Source organism: Ptychodera flava, chromosome 12 (genome assembly GCF_041260155.1).
Source record: "Ptychodera flava strain L36383 chromosome 12, AS_Pfla_20210202, whole genome shotgun sequence".
Taxonomy (NCBI): Eukaryota; Metazoa; Hemichordata; class Enteropneusta; family Ptychoderidae; genus Ptychodera; species Ptychodera flava.
The window spans coordinates 15,971,476-15,986,060 of record NC_091939.1 but is presented as its reverse complement, the minus strand read 5'-3'; the positions used below and the strand labels follow the sequence as shown (position 1 = coordinate 15,986,060).

General features: G+C 37.3%; 2 protein-coding genes across 2 annotated transcripts in view; both read right to left on the bottom strand.

Moving 5' to 3' along the window:
- The window catches only part of LOC139145166 (nuclear receptor ROR-alpha A-like), a 44,969-nt gene extending 41,139 nt beyond the window's left edge, over nucleotides 1-3,830 (bottom strand). Inside the window, exon 1 of the mRNA XM_070716147.1 lies at nucleotides 3,444-3,830. Coding sequence (XP_070572248.1) covers nucleotides 3,444-3,570 — 127 coding nt within the window. The 5' untranslated portion in view covers nucleotides 3,571-3,830. The remainder of the gene's footprint in view (nucleotides 1-3,443) is intronic.
- A 6,356-nt stretch (nucleotides 3,831-10,186) lies between these two features.
- LOC139145165 (protein stum homolog) overlaps nucleotides 10,187-14,585 on the bottom strand; it is a 32,891-nt gene continuing 28,492 nt past the window's right edge. The window contains exon 3 of the mRNA XM_070716146.1: nucleotides 10,187-13,633. Coding sequence (XP_070572247.1) covers nucleotides 13,287-13,633 — 347 coding nt within the window. The 3' untranslated portion in view covers nucleotides 10,187-13,286. The remainder of the gene's footprint in view (nucleotides 13,634-14,585) is intronic.

The window sequence follows — 14,585 nt, the reverse complement described above, 5'->3', positions numbered from 1 at the left end:
TTTTTCACCAATAATGGCAAAATTTTGCCCCCAAAATATACAAAATCCCAGATTTCATCATAATTTCAATATTTATCATATTGTGATAACCCCTAGGAATCTGTATACCAAATATTAAAGCTATCAGATGAGCAGTTTTTGAGAAACAAATTTTCTTGACTAAAATGACCAAAATTGCTTCAAAAATACAAAATTCCAGATTTCATCATAATTTCAAAATATCATATTGAGATAGCCCCTAGAAATCAGTATACCAAATATTAAAGCTATCAGGCGAGCAGTTTTTGAGAAACAAATTTTTGTGACTAAAATGACAAAAATTGCCCCAAAAATACAAAATTGCAGATTTCATCATAATTTCAATATATCACATTAAGTTCATCTGTAGAAACCTATATAACAATGTCAAAGCTATCAGAGAGTACTTTTTGAGAAACAAAGTTTTGACCAAAATTGGCAAAAATGGTCCAAAAAATGCATAATTGTGCATTTCGTCATAATTTGAATATATCACATTTTGATCATCCAATGAACCTGTATACCACATATTAAAGCTGTCAGACAAGCAATTTTGGTGACATAAATTTTTGACAAAAAATGAAAAAAATTGCCTTAAAAATACAAATTTGTATATTTCTGCAAAATTTGAACAAATCTGAAATAGGTCGTCCCAAATATCAAAGTTGCTTGACATGCAGTTTTAGAGAAGATTTTTAAATATTTTTTGACTAAAACTGACAAAGATTGCCTTAAAAATACAAATTTGCATATCACAATTTGAACAAATCTAAATAAGGTCATCCCAAATATCAAAGCTGTCTAACTTGCAGTTTTGAAGAAGATTTTTTGACCAAAACTGACAAAAACTGCCTTAAAATTTAAATATTGGTGGGGTTCACTTTTTAGCTTGTCAAGCAGTCATTAGTTGCTTGTTAAGAAGTGTTAATTTATGCAAATGTATGCAAATCACCTGATTTCCTGGCTTCTCTTTTCTCCCAATTTCAAGATTTCCTAAAAATTTAACTCCACTCTGGCTGGGTCAAATTTTCTGAAATTTTCATATTATGTTCTTTAAATGCTATACAATAAACAAACGATTTTGTTTGGCAATAAAGTTCTTGCATTTTAATTTTGCTAATCATGTTTTTAATCACATTTTTTGAGTGTCAGTGTTTCAACCCATGCCATTTTATAATGATAGATAGTGCAAAATAAATGTCACTTTTTTCTACATATACTCATTTCAAGTGAAATATCACATTTAAGAAAATAGTATAAAGTTTTTTACTTTTATTTTTATAATTAAAGAGGCACTCCCATTTGGTAACATTTTTAAAACACATTTTTTTAATGCCAACGGTCGATATTTGAAGTGGCGACTGCGCGCGGATCGCGAGATATCGATAAAAACATGTCATTTCCCGAGCGTATTTTTCACATCCCGATGTTTTACGATCGTTTCTGATTATGACACGAAATCCACCGAAGGTTTGTTGTTGTGCTGATTGACGATATTCTAGGGAGTGCATAATAAGTTCGAACGACGCAATTTTACCTCCCGCGAAGACATTATATACAGCATTATGCCTTTACCACAGGTCAGTTTTTGAAAACTCCTTCTTAGTTTTGTCGTTGTCATTATTCTAAATCAGTTGTATTATATTTTTAACCAATACCACATAAACATAAGTTTTTACGTGTTAAATATTAGCTGCCTCCGATGACTACATTTTGTCGTCTGCCACACAGTACGTGTAGTTCACCGCGCGCTTGGTATGCGTCTATGCATACCACGCGGTGGCCGCTATGTATCAACCGCACGTAACTGGGCTAGTCACCTATGCGAATTCTGGTGGAATCATCAAAAATTGTTTTTCGTTTTATCACCAAGTCAGTAAGACTCAACTTTCTCCAACGGGTCATGACCGATCACGGACGCCAGTGGTACTGTGGCGTACAGCAGCGTCAGTGTAGACTCGTACTCCATAGCTTAGTTGACAATGGCCCCAGTGCCGAACGTTCGATGTTCGGAAGCTGAATTTAGGTGGGCCACCGGAATTCAAACTTTTACTTTTTTGAAGACATGTTTTTATCGATATCTCGCGATCCGCTCGCAGTCGCCACGTCAAATATCGACCGTTGGCACTAAAAAAATGTGTTTTAAAAATGTTACCAAATGGGAGTGCCACTTTAATATCAAAATTGAGGTTTTTTCCATAAGTATAGACCCCTTCATCATTTGAGTAAACTATATCTACCATACTAAACTTTAGATTCTCTGCTTCCTGAAAATATATGGTATGAGGGAGGTTTCCTTGTCATCTTAGATGAGAAATATTCCTTTGAAAAAACTGCGTTGGCAACGCGCAACTCATGTCAATTCAGAATATTAAAATATTAATGCACATAATTTACAATTTTTCTCTACTATCCCATCTCTTGTGCCTTTAATATTGTTGTATAAATGATATACACTGAAAAAAAAAATAACAAAAAGAACCACACAAAAGCCAACTTCTTAATGGTATCCACAGTTGAACCTAGTAAAACAGATACAGGTATGCAGAATCACGGTCCCTCCGCAAAGCACTTCAACTGGGTCCGGGGACTGGGTTGGCTTTCAACATGCGGTGGAGGCCGTCTATTGACGCAAACAGCATCCATCATCATTGGAATTAACAGGCCTGTGCTATATATATTCAGCGTGTACGTATTGCCGTACGTTAAAAGTCCATTGCGGCAGTATAGTAGCTCAAAGTTTTGCCTAGGTTTATGGGTCGGGGGTTTGCCATCCAACCAACGAGCAGGTCCCACCACAAGCTACTCTACTGCAGCAAGTATAAATTCCCAAAACCGATAAATGGTATATTGAGTCCCCGGTAGCCATTTCTGAAAAGCGCTCGGGACATCTGTCGCGATCTTAACTATGACTGCCGCCAATTATTGTTACTACTGAATGACCAACCAACGGCAATGAATCTTCACATAGATTCGTACACAAATTCAGATCCACTCGAGTCAACGAATCGTGATAACGATATGACCACGATCAATTTGCAACTCACCCAATTTATTGGTCGGCTACATAGAGTCGATCCGCCAATTTATTGGCGAACATCACGCCCATGGTCTACGATGGCGGTGCCGCTTTTAACTTTTAAGTCAGAGGCGAAGGTCTTCCAGATAAAAGTTGGGCTTACTAATAATCTAGTTTCTCGTGTACAGTTCATAAGATATACACACAAAATAAACAAAATGCGCGACCTAAATAAATATAAATAAACACTCCATAGTCCACACTCGTTCTTTATCACAAAACATTCACATTGCCGCTCACTGCCAGCGTCACACTACGTACATGTAGGTCACTGCGTCGATGAAATGAGCACTTAAAAAAACCCTGCTTATATCATAATATACAGGTGATACAACACTTCACTTACTGTCATAACTGTCCAGCGATCTTTTCCCCTTTTTCCTCGCGGCTTTCCGTTCAACTACACCTGAATCAGACGCCATGTTACACCGTATCACGAGTAGAACATACCATATGATACATCGATCGTTCATGTACACAGGGTTACGGCTGGCTACGCTGCAACATCAACCCGGGGATCAACAAGCACATGAACCTCGTGTTTTTCACATGATGGAAATGGAACGACTTGTCAATGTACGACTCTGAACTCAGACAACCTGAAATAAGAGGGTAATGAGTTTGTGTTGATTGTCTCCGAATTCACGAGTCTAACGCCACATCGCCGGGACACAGTGCAAGCTAACTCCCGGACGGGATGACCTGTATATCCTTGCCAGTTTCTTCCCAGGGTGCTTTTCGCGGCCTTGGTACGCGAGTCACAGTATGTGTGATTCGTGCCACTGTCAGTGTCACCCAGTTTAAAGGGGGGTGGTCGTCGGCACTGCGCGTGTGCGACTTTCTTGTTTATACACAATGTATTTCATGCGTGAGATGATATTTATATGCATCACTTCAACATAGCTGCAACATATAAAGTTTACGATATTTATTGTTAACAAGCACGTTTCAACTTTCATTAACCGCCAACGTACCCTAGACGTAGACACAGTATTTACATCGGTCGTAGGGGGGGTCCCTGGCAACCTTTGAGCACAGTTCCGACGACCACACCCCTTTAACAGCCTCCAATTCTTTTATTCATCCCTTGTTTTGGTCAAGTCTTCTATTTAATGAAATCGCTTTGTTTCTGCTGATAACTCTTACTTCGTCCGTGTGGCATGTTTCATTATGCTTCAAATTTATAGGCGTGGTAAATTAAAAAAACTATGATGTCTGGGCCTACATACTACTTTCGTGCTCTATCTCATGAATACTAGTAGCAAAGAAATCATTAACAGAACTTTTGCATTGCAATTTTTTTTCTTTGTAAGTATTTCGTCAGTAACCGTATTCTTTTTGTTTCATGACAGGGTGAATATATCGTTCTTTTGGAATTGGTCACGATTAGGGAAATACCACGTGCTCCTTTTCCTGTTCTGTAAAGGCGACACGAAAATAAATATCTTCGTTTCATCTCGGTCGTGGGATTCATAAGTACTAGATAAAAATGGGAGGGAGTGGTTTTAAGAAATCTGAATTCACTCAAGATCTCCCTAAATACCCTGAAAACATTTTAGATCCCCCTCTATAAGATCAAAAATATTCAAATCCCGCAATATTAAATGGCCAAACATTTATCAAGCTATTATTAAACTAAAATTATAAAATTATATCTTGTTTTTTTTGCTCCCGTCTCTTGTTTTACATCCTAACATGTTGAAACAATCAGTATTCAGCTTATCAATAAAGTCTCCATATGTGTACACTATTATTGATGACAGTTGCATTTAAGTCCAGCCATGAATTGAAATGTGGATATTACAAAAACACTACATACTCAGGCTGTGTTAACAAGCTGATAGTATACTTCAACACGATTTTTGAGTACAAGAAAATGATGTTGATTCACAAAATAAAATCGTTGAGAAAAAAAGTTTAATATGTAGCTACTGATCACTCCGGCACATCTTGGTTACTCTGTATTGAAAATTTATTGGTTGCAAAATGACAAATACAGTGTACATGCAAGACTGATAGTCATATAGGACTAGAAGTAAGGCTGCGTTCACAAATAACGATTAGGGGGGCTGGAAGAATCGCGATTGAAAGCTTATTTTTTTTCAGATCCCCCTAAGTACCCTAAAAATGTTCAAATGCCCCCCTCTATATGGTCAAATTTTTCAAGTCCCCCCAACTATCACAGGCCCACATATTTGTAAAGGATGTGAGCGCAGAAAAAATAAACATGTATTGCGCTGTTCTGCTCACAGGTGTTCAACATTACCTGTATTAGCACTTTGTATAGTCATATTCCCAAGGCAAGCTCTTTAAATGCATCAGTGAGTTTTTTAGATTTTTTGGTCTAAAAAGCCAACTTGAGTTAATCCAACTCTGGCCAGGTCAATTGCTCCTGCTGAAGAGCACACAAAATGACAATCATGAGAGAGTAGGCAAATTGTGAATTCTGGCTAATTGCCATATTGTAAAAAACTGAGCACAGTGACCAACCAAGAATTTGTTTCAAAAGTAGATGCTACTCAAAATTGACAATACTGGAAGGTTAAAATATTTCATCAAATAAATGTTTTCATCTCTGAAATTTTGGGTGTAATAATTACGAATTTGGTTAAAAAATAAATAATTCCATTTGGTCACATATTTTTTCATTTAGTCTTTACTCTTCGAAGGTTTACTTCTTTATCATTTTATGACAAGAATGAGAACATTTAGAAAATCAAGCATGGTGACCTCATCTTTTTTCTTTAATATTTGATATTCTCATATGCCAGAATTCAAAAATTTCCATGTGTTCTTCCATGTGTTGCTCTCTGGCCTGATCTTGTGTGGCAAGTATGTTTCACTGTCATGAGCGTCATTTGACCAAAACTCTTTCTTCAACTACCATGTACATCAGAGTCAGAGCTATCTCTGTCAGTGTATGCAGTGACAGTGACACTACAGTAGCAGAGCATTAATGATAGTGGCACTACCCATAGGCAGTAGCTGTATTAACTTTGATAAATATGACAATATTTTTGTTCAGTTTTAGAACTGCGTTCTTGTTCTACTCCCCGCAGCAGGTTGAATTGTCTAGTATTCAGCTTGCTATCACAGCCTATGTATGTGTACCGTGCATTTGTATCACTGACAACTGACTGTCAGTCTGGACTCCAATCAAATTATAACCAAATACATATTTATATATACAGGCTTTGTCGACAAACTAAATATTGTTTGTTTGAGCATGCTGTGGGAAAGAAACAGTACTGTAGTTGTTATATTGCATAGAAATATTGAAGAAATCATTAACAGTTACAGCTTCTGCCCTGTTACTAGGTTTAAGTTTGCTTTTTTCGACAAATCACACATGTTTAGATTTTTTCGAGATAAAAGTCATGAAATGTGACAAAATGGTTCTAGATTCTGTTAAATTATTACTAACATTACAACATTTGGATGACATCAAAAATGGTATTTATTTTTCATTAAATTACCTAAAAAAACTTTGACTTGGAAAATGTAAAACACAAAAGGGAACCAAAAATTTTCAAGTCCCCCCTACAGATAGAGCAAAATTTTCAAGTCCCCCTCTACTACCCCAAAAATTTTCGAATCCCCCTCAATTACTCCAGCCCCCCTCCCCCAACCGTTTTTTTGTGAACGCAGCCTAAGGTGTTCCACATGTGTGTGGCAGGAGCCCGGAGACAGAAATGCTCTCATTTTTTAGCACCTGTGGTACATGACGAAATACAGAACTTTCAAAACTTGACACTGAGTTTTGTAAAAAGGTTTGCTTATCTTGTACCTGTACGCATGCATGCTGTTAGAGTTAAGCTTAAAGGATCAGATAAGGGCTACAGACATCCATAGATTTCTTGTTGCCGATATTGGGCATACTGATCTTTGTAGAATAGAAAATTGCTGACAACAATTCAATCATTTATATAGCGTAGCCTTGCTGCTTTCACAAATACTATTAATATGACTCGCATCTGAACAAACTCAATTAACTCTTGGGAAAATTTTGTACGCCAGGCACTCTCCGAGTCGTGGACCGCAAATGTGATTTCATAGCATACCCTCGTTGCTGCTAATTCCCTCGGTATATTAAATTGTCCATCCCTTGGCATCGAGCGATCGGAAGAGTCCCGTGAGATTTCGATGATTATCCAGTATTTGTTGATGACGATTTCTTCATGCGCTCCGAATATAATTTACCGAGCGGTATGGGGTGGTCAGCTATAGACTTTCTATCTTTCTGTACATCAGCTTCTTATACACCCCATCGTGCGGGCGTTTTTCCATCAGAGATTTTGGCACCTTGAAATCGTTCTAAAAATAAGGCATCCTCATTATATCTTGAAATAAATGTATGTGGGCGAATATCAATTTATGTGGGCGAATGTAATTGCAAAGTCATTTATAACGCTCTGCTTTTAGCATCGAGCGCTGTAATTTCCAACGAGGACATCTGTACACTTTACTATATATATATATATATATATATATATATATATATATATATATATATATATATATATATATATATATATATATATACATATATATATAGTATCTAGTATCTTTGTCATGACTTGCTCAAGGTTATTTTAAACTCTAATGTTTCTGTAAGTTTTACTTTCTAGCTGGAAGAATATTTTTGTTCATTTTTGACACAATATCAAAACAAAACTGATGCTCATAGGAAACTTTATCTGTACACTCCAGCAAATTAACTACCCGCTTGTCTCTGGCCGCTTATAGCTGCAACGTTATTGTTTGTCTTCATTTATGACTCAATAGAAAAATAAACCGCTAAACTAAACTGATAGTCGATATTCAGTACGGTGTTGTTTTGCATGCACGCTTGTCTGTTTGCAAATTGCAATGTGCACAGCGCCCTCAAAAGGATGAGACAGCTACTGCAGTCTATCTCACCAATATCACTGGGGAAGGCGTACATGTTCCTCACGGGCGGGAAGTGGGTAAGGGTGTCTTAGTCTCAGCTCAGGTTTCTTGCTGTTATTGTTTATTTTAATACGTTTGACTATGATTTATATTGCCGTTAAAGGTTTATACTACCAACCTTCGATGTCTACGTCTTATCCTTAGCAATGGTCTTGTAAAGATTTATTTTGCTCCTTAACGGTGCCATGCATTTGTCCTTTGACAATCTTACTCGAATTTTTATCACTGTGTAGCGTCTATTACTACTAGCTGGTGCGTTTGATTGCCTAATGCGCTAAAGCAAGCAAGAGTCAGTTACTAATCTGGGGACGCTGTCACTAGATTATCACCGGATTAACTTTGACAAAATCAACAACTAACGCATCAGCAAGGGTAATATAAGATATCTGATGATACGGAGATAATCTGGTGAAATAAAACAAAATTTGCCCGTTGACCGATACTATTCTTTGGAACCATGTTACTAAAAAGTTATATACCTTACAAAACAATTCACTTTAGCCTAATGTAGAAGACGTTGGGATAGGCAAGTTACTGAGGGCAATGTTCATGAAAAATATGTCCGTAACTTGACAGCTTTACCAAAATCTTATGTTCATATATATTCATGTAAATTATTTGTAATATGGAGAAAATGGTGTAACTTGACAGTCCATCTTCAGGATGTATATACGAAGAAATGACAGCTCTAAATCAACATTATTTCTGGACTCCTAACCCGCTGTGTACAGAAGATTAATGTTCAAAGTAATTCGGCTCACTCAAAGGCAGACTTTAAATTGAACTAATGGTATAATACTTACGGTAAACCAGGGACACTTCAAATAACGAAGCATCCAAAAAGTTGGCTAACATTCGTTCTTGTGGTGTAAAGTAGTGAAAAACTCAACGGCGGAAGAGGACAGTTCCACTCGTTACAAAATCCTTCATCGGACAAAGTCGCTCTCTCTTCAAATTAATTTGCTTATTTTTGTTTCATTCTGAGAAGTTATTCATGTTCTGCTCACTGAAACGTTAATTTTCAATCAAGACAGCTTTATTCACACCTGGCGTATACACATAACATGTAAATATGCTGTAATTTCTAGTATGTATGTACCATAAATTATATAATCGAAGTATAAGTTTATTGTTGTTTCATTGTTGTATCTACAAGCACGGAGGGAGTAGAAATCTAAATACATAAAAATGACAAGTTAGCATGTTTCAGTGAGCAGAATAATACCAATAGTTGCTAACATGAAAGAAAGGTAACCGAAATAGCTTGAAAAGATATCGACTTAGTCTCTGTGATAAAATTCTTGCACCTACTGCTCAAGTCATGACATTAACGTCGTATTTTCTGCATTGTGCGTAGATTTATCGCTTATATTTGTACGTACATACTAGGAAATTAAACGGTGAAGTGTCGACCAGAATTGCTTGGAAGCAACGTTCAATACATGGATTCAAATGCCGAAGACCTCACAAAAAGACTGAATTTATGGAAACACTAATCCATATAAATTTTGTTATTATAAGATATGTTTTTAATATTTATATATCAATTTATCACTAAAGATCACGTACAGTAGTTTTCCTTGTCGTTACTGATTGTTTATTTATTTATCACCAAAGTTTTTATAGCTTTTCTTCAATGCATGTATTCACCTTTCATGTATTCATTTCCCCCCGAAATGATTTTCATTGCAAGTCTCGATGCCTTACAACACAGTTGTGCATTTCTTCTTTTTCTTTGCTGGGTACTGTTGACATGGGTCAAGGGGACGAGATTAGTTCGGATAGAACTATTTTCCGTTACCCCCTAACAGATTGTACGATTCTGTCTATCGATTTCTGTTGTTTTACTATGTTTGCTTCGTCCGATGAAACTCAATACACCACAAAGAGCCAGTTGTGAAGATGTCCATTGGTAAATCATTGTGACTTTAATTTTTCTGAAGCCAAAATTGTTGCAGTGATTTTACTCTAGCGTAAGCTTATGAGTAAATAATTCAAATTATCCTGAAAATGTACTTCCCGATGACGGAAGACCGTTCATACCCGAAGAACCTCTGCTCAGTAAGTTTTCTGGACATGCGCACAACCCACATACACGACAGCGCAAACACGTTAAACTTGAAACAGGGGACGCATGTCTTTGTTCTCGGTTATCATTTATTTATATTTATTTACAAAATAACAAATGAACATAACTAGTTTTCAGACTCAGATTAAAATTATTATTTTCTTCCAGAAATATATAGATATACAATCATATAGACAGCTCTAAACTGGACGGTTACTGTGTTTAACGTAAAACGAAACTTAATGATCAAAATCATCTTTCCAGCAAAATAGTAAAAAAATGGAACGCCATCTTGTGACCAAGTATGAAAGAAACAGGCTGGGCTATTCTTGCGAACAAACATTTTTGTTCAAACACAATGGAACAGATACATTCAACAACAGCATTTCAAAACGAGGCAACATTTCAAAAAATTCCAAGAATTATGGCCAAACTCGCGCATGCCACTTCTGAAGACGAGCACAGATGTTGAATTCTAGTACTGCAAAATGAATGAGCAAGGTCTACTACACTTTTGAATTTTCACAAAAATTTTGTCTCCATGGTGCAGAAATTTTTTTATGGTTTGTTTTTTCATACACCTACTAGGGTACTATCCATTGCTTCTTTCAAATGGTTAATGAAGATGTGTTACCTAATAATAATAAAACAACTCGTGATTTCTGACGCAGGGCATGGTGTTACGTTCACACAATCTCCCCCCCCCCTCGAAATTAATGGTCGATACCTGAACGTTAGTCGGAGTTAGTAATTGTTCTCGTCCTTTTGACAACATGTACAGTATCAATGAAACAATTAAAACTCCACGTCACAGCAATTTTGATTTTTTTCAGTCTTTCCTATTCCTTTACTATCAACATTTCATCGACATTAAACTCAAGTACATCTCCTTGTCCACTCTTTTCTGACTTCTGTTTAACTTGTGGCCACAGGCAAAGGATATTTAGAGATCTGTATTTTGCATTTGTCTTGGTAAAGAAATGTGATGGATGTAACCATACTGACTGGAAGCGTCCTACCGCAAACGACACCGGAAAATTCGTATGATACACTGACGGAGGTCAAGGTTACACATACAGATTTTTACAAAAGAAAAAAAGTTCACACGAAAATGGGACTTTGAGAGAAGCCATTGTTATGAGCCTCCGATCGTTGGAAGGCGCATATCGAACCCCAAGCGAACGCAATTCGCTTTTCACAGCAATTTGGACGTGGTTAGGTAATGTCAATGATGTATGTTCTTACGTGATCTGGTGAAATTTTTGAGGTAACATGGGGTTTAGAATGTTAGAGATGCGTGTTGCCTATAAGAACACATTATGCTGTTCAACGAAAACTGCGCATGAGTAGAAGGACCAGAGTCATAGGCAAGCCATATACATTTTTCGCAGTATTTGTGTGATATTTTGTGACTCCAGAGAAAATTTCAAAGTGTGTAAACCAGTGTATTGCAAAAAGCACGGTCTTCATGAAATATAAGAAATCTTGTAAAATGCTAATCAAGTCACTGTTAGATCATGGGATTTGGAACAGTTGCAGACGACAGACACCCGAAGTTGACAGATTGAAAAGCAAGAAATGGCGGGAGATCACTGAAGACCTAACGACACCGTTTTGTAAATATTGTAAGTGAAAGATTGCAGCTTTGGGGCTGTGAACTAAATATAGTCAAAAAACAATCACCATTGCTAAAATATCAGCTTGAAAAGTGAAAAACTGCACGAACAAAAATAAACGCACATATTGACTGAAATCGACGATAGGAATATCAGAGTTCACTGTAACAGGACAGTCATGATTACGAACGAGTTCTCAACCAGTGGTTTCGTCGACTTCGGAACACCTAGCATCCTAAAGACTCAGCCAAAATTAAAAAAACAGTAGGAAAGCTCCTTTCTCGTCTGCAATTGTCTTAAGATTAAAGCGAGAACCTGATAAAACATACATAATCACTTCAATGCACAACGAAGTTGTTTGATAACTCTGTTCTGTCGCACATCAGAATATATACTGTTCGGAATGCAACACAAGCTTTGAGAAGACAAGCATTGCATTTCAGCAAATGAAGCGAGCGCTGCCGCTATATACTCTAAGGCTGAAGGCAACAATGTAATGTCAATCCATTGACTTGCATGTATTATGCGAGATATATAGAATAGGCTGTGCAAAAATTGTTAAATATGTTTGACAATTTTTTCCGTGTATAAAGAATATCGTTCAGTAAAACGATCTCCATAATAGCAAAGGCTTCTACCGTGAGATGCATTCGTTTATAAAGTATCTGGAGATGCTGAGAAAAATGGAATTCTCATTATTTTCCAATTCTGCTCACTGTGAAACATTTTTACAGTAACTGTAATAAAAGACAACGATCTTTTGATCTTGGTAGACTTCAACCTTAAATTGGACAGCAGCTGTAAGTCAGAAGGGGGTTGGGGGAGGGGCATAGTGAGCGCCCTCGGGCGACGGATCTTCAGTCTAAAATACAGGTTGTATTGACATGTACAACGCGGGCCATTTCGAGGAGATTCGTCGGTTAGAAAAGGAAACCGTATTTTAAACTCACAAAATAAAAATACACAAATCAAAAGTTACAGTTGAAGGAGATACAAAAATAAAGGGATTAAATTGTTAGGGGTGATGTCACACATAAAAATCACAAAAACAATACGCGTAAGGCTGCAAATCATAAACTCCAGGTAATAAACTTAAGCGTTGAGCTTTGAGTTGGAAAAAATAATTGTCAAATTTCATGACAAAAGTATCACTTGACGGTCCAAGGTAATTACATTATCACTATTCTAAGTATCATTAATGCTTTTCTTCTTGATTTTCATAATATATGTCAATAACACAGCGATGTACACATCAAGAAGTCATCCTTGCGGTGAGCCCTCTACGACTTACGTGGTAGATAGATCTTCGTTCGTTTTTATTGCTGTCAGAATCGCTGGGTACAGAAGGTATACATTATCAAGGAGCTACTCTTTTTGTAGCTCGATGTTCGTGACGTAGCATCTTGGCTCGTATGGATCACATATACGTTGACGCGATCATCCATGATAATATACAAAAATATTACATATTTGTAAAAAAAAGTATGCACACGGGAAGTCTTTTCGATATTTCATCGAACAGCCCCTGATGTGTAAACTTGTTGTATGCACATGTTCACGGAGGCACTTGACCAGGTGTGTGGTAATCCACTGGAACATTCTGAGTCTGCGCACTGTTCGGTATGTAAATATTGGGTTGAGGCTGTGGCATTGGTACAGAGTTGTACTGACCGTATTGGTTCTGGACGGCAACAAGCGCTTCGTGGGACGGCGGTTGCTGTTGCATAGTTTCGTTGTACGACGGGGGTGGCGTGTAAGGACGGTTGCTAAAGACAGGGGGTGGGGATCCCGGTGGTGGAGGAGGCGACTCTCCGGCGGGGTAGGGGTAAACAGCGGCCTGGTTCATTCGGTCGTGCCTCCTTCGTCTCGTCGTTCCTTGGTCATCTTTTTCATCATCATCGACTGAAATTACAACCATATACACCCTAGTTAAGTTCTATCACCCGACGCATGAATATTAGTCGCATATAGTCTGACAACAACATACGCACGCATAGCAAAACGCTCATACGTCTGAAGTAATTTCCGCCCAGTTACTAACTATAGTTTTCGATCAATTTTCCTTCTTTTTTCCTACGCCCATTATCATATCAAAATGTTGGTTATTCAGCTTTTCAGCATAAGCTTATATAGTCTGAATGTGAGTTATTATGTCCAAGCTTATTGTCGACGGTTGGATTTTTGGATAGAATTCATTTGTCAACATGCGTCTCTCAAAGGTTTTTATTCAGTGATATTAGGCCATTGGCCCAATATCCTACATGAAGGAAAGTACATAAATTGACAGGTACATTGTACAAAAACGTACTCAACAATCTCAGTACTGTTCAGTAGTCTCTTTTCTTAATTTCAGAGCATGGAATGTAAATGCTGCTAGACGCTGAATTCTATTTGGATCAAGTGATTTCATCAGACAGATTAATTTTTTCTCTGTCGGAGGATTAAAATAATATCGGGGAATATACTTCACCCTTAAACTATCGAATTTTTCATTTGTCAACAATAGCATTGCATGTCATATGTTGGCGGATTAATTACGTTATATTTCAACCAGAAGAATGATGTAAAATAATGTTCTGTATTTTTGAAACAAAAACGATCAACATATCAAAAGCTGCTGCTGCAGTCTCTCCAACCAAACTGTCGGCACGAGCGGCACAACTGAAGTACACTGGGCCCGACATCCTCCTTGATGTAGAAATAAGTGATTGTCTGAGAGTGCTTTCATGGTGAATAGACATAAACCACACTATCCAAGAATACATTGTATGTTGAATTGTATTTCACCTTAGCACGCGGGGCCCCCTATTCTCTTCTGCGATTTTACAATGGCACATCTGCGACACAGGCCCTG